Below are 6328 nucleotides of genomic sequence, written 5' to 3' on the forward strand. Positions count from 1 at the left end.
GAGTCGCACGAGCTGGACAGAAGTGAACGTTAGCCAACGGATCAGAAACAAAGATAATCAACACACCCATATGGTGCTCCGTAGTAACCTGCCGGACGTTTGTCCTTGAGATTGGATCGATGGCATGCAGAGGCTCGGGATGCACCAGGTTCATAAAACGGATCGGGGTGGATGTCAGTGATGTGCAGAAACCGACCGTGAAGCTTCCTGGGGACAGGTTCTTTCAATCATTTGAGTGACCAAAGGTGTGATTGAAATGACCACAAAGCACGTACGAAGTTCAACCAGTGATGAGCCCAGTACAATCTGAGTAGGGGACGCGAGGCTCGTAATGCAGCATAGTCCCAAGGTAAAAATCAGACTTCTCGTCCTCATGATTTCTCGGGGAAATGATTAGATACTGGGCCATCGAACTGTAGTGGTACGAATTATTAATAGGGAGCAGTGTGCACAGCTGCAGTCGGGTTGGTGGCGAGTGTCAAACCTAGAATGGGATTGAATGGGAAACACGTTCGTCGCTCTGGCCTATCACACAGTGGGAGCTCTTTTGAGCGTCCTTCGTGAACTGAGCGGCATATTTTTGGGCGGGTTTCATGGACTACGGCATATAAAAATGATATTTCTGCGAGGTATCCGGGATCCATGCGTGTACCAGTAGGGGCACAGTGAGATGAAACGTTGATGTGCGATTGAACGTGTATAAGGTTACGGTAAGTTCTATTTCATTTTGAAATCCCTTGGGTGTTACACGTGCCGTGCTGTGACCAATATTATAGGTCACATTTTTTCTTCATTGAAGGCTTCTTCTCACTGAAATTTCTCGTCCCACTAGCTGGCATTCAATTTGCACACCTACCCTATAGCATTGTACGATATGTACCGAGGTCGTTCGAATCCATCGTGTCCCTCCGCCCTTGCAGTGGAATCCTGGCTAATGCCTTACCGTCTGCCGCGTTCCCGCGAGGTCAATACACTGGTAGGGCCTGACATGGGTCGACCCGGGACCCGGGACATACCCAGGCGCTGCTACGGGCCACGGCCACGGGTAAGTTGAGCTATAAGTATATCGTAACGGCGCCAGTCCCCAATTCCGCTGCTGTACGTGGTTATTTAACTCGTCCGGGCGGTGTATCGACTTCGACATAACAATAATCGTGCGTGTGATAGACCATGCGGGGGCCCTATCTAACAAAGCCATGACACTTTTAGGTGCACCGAATAGACGAAGATTTTTTCACCGCCGATGAAGTACAACTTGAACAATTGTCATTGATTGCAGTGATTGATCAAACTAACTAGCAAATACAACGATTTCGTGCATGTAGACTCTGCAACACTGAGCTGATGGTATTGGCTACAATATTCGACATTGCCTGCTCCAGTGAAGGCCGAGGAAGTTTCATAATGGGTATTTTGCTGGTCGCCAAACTTATGACCATCGTCCTCGGACAATCGTAAACTGACGCAGAAGGCTATTGGATGTGAGTTCCATTTGATCATCCACGGCCACATGATGGCCAAGAGACAACGCGAGATCACACCCATTATTTTGAGGAATGCAACCCTTATCTCAGCGTCTAGTAACATCACACGATGTGACGAAGGTTTCACCTGAATTGTGCATGTGACTTATGCTGAAAGGAAGACGTACTAAGCACCATGGTGCATGTTCTGCCCCATCCGCGAACTCGTGAAGCCAATCACAGAAGATGTGATGATAGATTGTGGAATTCCACGCGTTGAATAATGAATAGCACCTCATTTGGAGCTGTACACAAATCATAGTGCATTATGCATATTTATTTAGGTTATGTTGAACACACTACATTCAACATAAAACAGATCTGGGGAGTGAAGAGCAGAGTCAATGAGAACAAGTTCGAAAGCTGAATACCCACTACATGGAGCTAGCAGGAATCCAGACTATTCAAAGTGTAGTGTAGTGAGAATGAATCATAAAGCCGATAACTTCGAACATCGAAGTATTAGTGGTGATGGGGTACATATAGATGGAAAAGAAAAATCAAGCATAGAAATCATATTGTCACCATGTACTCACTGGAAGGTCTGACATCCGTCTATTGGTCAATCTTCAGGCTTCAATGTCCATGAATCATGATCCATCGCGTCTTCCGTACTTCCGTACAAGTTATCGTCATCATCATCGCCCTCATTAGCTGCATCCATGGAGACTAGTTTCTTGTTTGGACCACCTTCTCCAGCGGCCCAGCTCCATCGATAGCTTTGCACTTGCCTTGGGGTCGTTGACGAATGTAGCGGCAGTGATGGACGCATTAGGCAGTAACTGCATGGATTTCAACATCGCCTGATAGATACACAGGCCATTCTTGCTGTGGAAGCCGTGCAAGGACTTTTGAGTAAAAATATCCTGATGATAATTAGAATCACAGTATGCAGAGATTCAAAACAACGATGCTTGCATATCTTTATCCACACAGTGAGAGAAAGATAAGATCATGAATTCATGATTATTGGACAGGGCTGGTTCGGTAATGTTGCGGGTGTGAAACATAAGTACAAATGCCAAGCAAGTTCAATTGGTAGCAACAACTTGTTAAATGACTGACACAACCCGGAGTATTAGCTCGTCGAAGCTCAGTCACACCCTTGTCACGATATGTCACAAAACATCAAGTGTCGATAATGCATAGTTCCTGAATCCCGACGACTTATGCGTATGAGAAATCGACGAGAAACAAGTCCAGGAGCAGCATATTAATCAAGACAAGACATTCTGAGTCTTATATGTCTCCTTCAACCTTGGCGGGTAACTTTCGCTGAAGGCTGATCATGACATTGTCTACTTTTTTGACACAGATTCTTCCGCTGATCCTGGTTGCCAGTGACCTCGATTCCCACTGACAGCGCTAGATGCAATCATACCGTACGGCGTCTATTATGCCGAACAACCCTCGACAACCTCTTCTCCTCTCCCCCTCAGCTGAACTGCATCCACGATCCCATTCACTTTGAATCCCTCTCAATTTCCGATGCTGCGCGTCGTTCGTCGTTTGTTTCGTCCCACAATCACGCGTAGTAGCCTAGAAGAACGACATATTATTAAACTCGAAAGTAGGTCACTCTATACTACCTTTGCATTTGTTTTGTTATCTTCGCACTCTATTTACAGTCATCGGCGGAAAGAATCTTCAAGTCCCTTCTCAGCGCATACCTGCAGGCGTTTACATATCCATCAATATCGACTCGAAGAGACAATGGAGGTCGTCCGTCCAAGCCCTATCATCTGAAGAATCAGTAGTGTGGGGCGATACTGTGACCCTGTAAAATTCTTTGTAACTTCCGGCGCGATTCGAGAACTGATCTTCGGTTTATAGATCATCGAAGGCATCACGTGCATTCTCAGTGGAGATCAGGGCGTCATATGAGGCTGATCGAATGCTAGGCAGTGGAGAAGTCCTTGGGAAACTTCAAATGTGGTGGGATGAGCTACTCGATCATGGAGATGAGCCATTTGGTATGTGACACAGTGAATTGCTCCTCATTCATGCCATATACCGATATCTCATAGTTCTATCCTTCCCACCTGTGCGTGGTGTCCACCCTTCCCTTATACTGAAGGTTGCTGTTGTACATGCTTGCGACAATCATAACGGCGCACTGTCTGATGTGAGTGCCGCTGGCCTCTGTCTTGCTAGTTTTTGCTGACAGAACACCAACTATAGTGCCTCGTAGACTGCGAAATAGCTCGAGACACAGATGCGGGCCACGCACGATATGCCAAATATGTAACGAGAAAAACAGTCGCTCACCTGAACTATGCTGTAGAGCATTTTCAGTTGGTCCTGGACCAGTGTCCGGTCAGCCACCCAGATCACGCAATGGCTCTCACCAACCTCGCGTGGGCCCGCCTTCAAGGATATATCGACAACCATCTTCAAGACATTGCTGCCACCATTTCTCTCTTCCGTGACGCCCTTGCATTGCGTCCTCAGCGCCATCCGGATTATCCCATATCTCTATATAATCTCACTTCAGCGCTGACTTGGCGCCACAGGAAGAAAGGTACTGCTGCCGACATCTGCGAAGCCGCCCAACTCTATCATGAGTTACTACCTCTCTGTCCAGAAGGCACCTACCTTCGTAGCATCGCAGCAGGACCAAATGGTGTCGATTATGTGATCAGTGAATGCAATGATCTTCCAATAGACGCATCCGATGAAGGCATCCACCTTCGAAGAGTCGTCCTCGAGCTCGGTCCTCTGGGCCATCCACTTCGTTGCAGTGCCTTCAACAATCTTGCACAAGCAGTTAAAGCACGCTTCAACCAACGCGGCAGCATCGATGATCTTGACACGAGCATACAACTTGGTCGTGAAGCTGTGTATCTGTGCCCCGAGGGACATGCTGGCCGTGCTAGCTATCTGAACGACTTGGTGTTATCACTCGAGTCCCGCTTCGGTCACCAGGGCAAGCCCAATGACCTCGATGATATCATCTCTCTGCACGAAAAACTGCTGCACCTGTGCCCTGTCGGGCACACATCTCGTGGTGTCACATTGGACAACCTAGGCAATGCCCTCATCACTCGTTTCTACAAACGCGGTGACATTGATGACATCACACGAGCTGTCAGCCTCCGTCGCGAGGCACTGACATTACATCCACCCGGGCATCCAAGTCATGGCACCACGCTTAAAAACCTTACCACCGCGCTCAAAATCAGGTATGCCAATTTGCCGGTTGGCGAGGATCTTGATGAGGTCATGAATCGGTATCGCGAATCCCTTTTGCTAAGGCAACATGACTGTATCTTGTACAATATCAGGTGATCTTTTCAATTTGAGCTCGGCGCCCTGCTCTCGTTTCACGCTGTGTCAGTGTGGTCTGGCTAGGGCACCTATACCTCCCATATTTCCTTCTAAGTAAAGAGGAGAGACATCTTGCGTGATACGATCGCTCAACGTTATGCGGAACTTCATCTCTTCACCCACCATCTCAGATCATTTTACTGCTCGTTCCTGCCACCTTTTCCTCTTTCATTGCCATGATTCCGAGATCCTTGTTGGTGTACTTGGTGACGGGCAATTCCACGCCATGCTGGTAGCTGTCAGGCGAATTTTCCAAGAGTACAATGGCCCTAGCATCCATCGACGCGCTTTTGCGCAGCTGCTTGTTGTGCGCCTTGTCTTTATACTCATAGGTGCTCGTTGTGAAGAATACGAGGACTGGCGTTCCGTTTTCGATTTCGTCGTCGACCTTTGGCAGTTTCCAGTAATTTTCGAGACAGGACGGTTGCTTTCCGTTGTATGTTGGAACTGGATAAGAGTGTGAGTGTTTTTCATGGTCGTTCTTGCATTCTCTTACTGTGTTCGTCCCATTGCAACAGTTTGGCTGTGTTAATCGCTGGGTCATCTTTTTGTTTGAGCCTGCATGCATGAACTTACTCGTGGCTGTAGGTGCTTTCTCTTCGTCCTCGTTTTCGTTCATTTTGTTGCCTCCGGCCTCCTTTCCGGTCCTAGTCAAGTGAAGAAGCTGACTCCTCTACGTCTACTCATGTCAAAGCGGATACAGTAAGTACTTAGCAGTGCACAGGTGGATCATAATGGAGTCGGGTAATACACTCACCTCGCGCGGTATGTCATATTGCCAACTGCCAGGTTCTGCCATGGCGAATGGCAAGAGTACTAGCGTTTGCAGGCGCAGTGCGCAGTGACGCACATTCGAACATTTGAAACTCAATCCGCTCGGGAATCTGAGATAGATTGACTAATCAGCAACATTTTATCATCCTTGTACTAGGAAGCGCCTAAGAATGAACATGCTTCTTGGGTGCAGCAGCCACCACCCTAGATAGAGAATGCGTCTCAGTGACATGGGGTTTTACCTGAATTGTGCATGTGACTTATGCTGAAGGGACGTAGACCTACCAAGCACCATGGTGCATGCGTCAGGACCTAATGTATACTTCTGCCACATCCTCGAACTCATGAAGCCAATCACAGAAGATGTATTTATTGTAGGTGATAGTGTAATTCCACGCATTGAATACTGAATGGCACCTCGTTTGGACCTGTACACAAGGTTATGATGAACACAGTACGTCCAGCATAAAACAGATCTGGGGAGTGAAGAACAGAGTCAGTGAGGACGAGTTCGAAAGCTGAATACCCACTACATTAAGTTGGCAGGAATTCAGACTACTTAAAATGTAGTGTAGTGAGAATGAATCACAATGCCGAGAACTTCGAACATCGAAGTGACGATGGATGATCGAGCGTAAAAATATCACCAAAACTTAAGAGTCTAAAAGGAATCATAAGGCGATAAGCCTTTTTTGACGATGTTT

General features: G+C 47.3%; 1 protein-coding gene across 1 annotated transcript; it reads right to left on the reverse strand.

The window, feature by feature from the left end:
• Positions 1–4894: 4894 nt before the first annotated feature.
• BJ212DRAFT_734493 (uncharacterized protein) lies at positions 4895–5703 on the reverse strand. The gene is made up of 4 exons (XM_041343942.1): positions 5608–5703; positions 5427–5532; positions 5347–5373; positions 4895–5297 (listed from the first exon to the last, which is right to left on the reverse strand). The coding sequence occupies exons 2-4, from the start codon at positions 5467–5469 to the stop codon at positions 4978–4980; spliced, it is 390 nt and encodes a 129-aa protein (XP_041185039.1). The 5' UTR covers positions 5470–5532; positions 5608–5703; the 3' UTR covers positions 4895–4977.
• Positions 5704–6328: the final 625 nt, after the last annotated feature.

Source organism: Suillus subaureus (assembly GCF_016647635.1).
Source record: "Suillus subaureus strain MN1 chromosome Unknown BJ212scaffold_417, whole genome shotgun sequence".
NCBI classification, from domain to species: domain Eukaryota; kingdom Fungi; phylum Basidiomycota; class Agaricomycetes; order Boletales; family Suillaceae; genus Suillus; species Suillus subaureus.

What these genes read in the sequence shown, in the direction of transcription:
- BJ212DRAFT_734493 (XM_041343942.1), bottom strand. Translation starts at nt 5,469, where the DNA reads ATGAACGAAAACGAGGACGAAGAGAAAGCACCTACAGCCACGA. An exon ending in GAAAGCACCTACAGCCACGA is followed by an intron (nt 5,374 to 5,426) that starts GTAAGTTCATGC and finishes CGATTAACACAG; the next exon opens with CCAAACTGTTGCAATGGGAC. An exon ending in GTTGCAATGGGACGAACACA is followed by an intron (nt 5,298 to 5,346) that starts GTAAGAGAATGC and finishes ACTCTTATCCAG; the next exon opens with TTCCAACATACAACGGAAAG.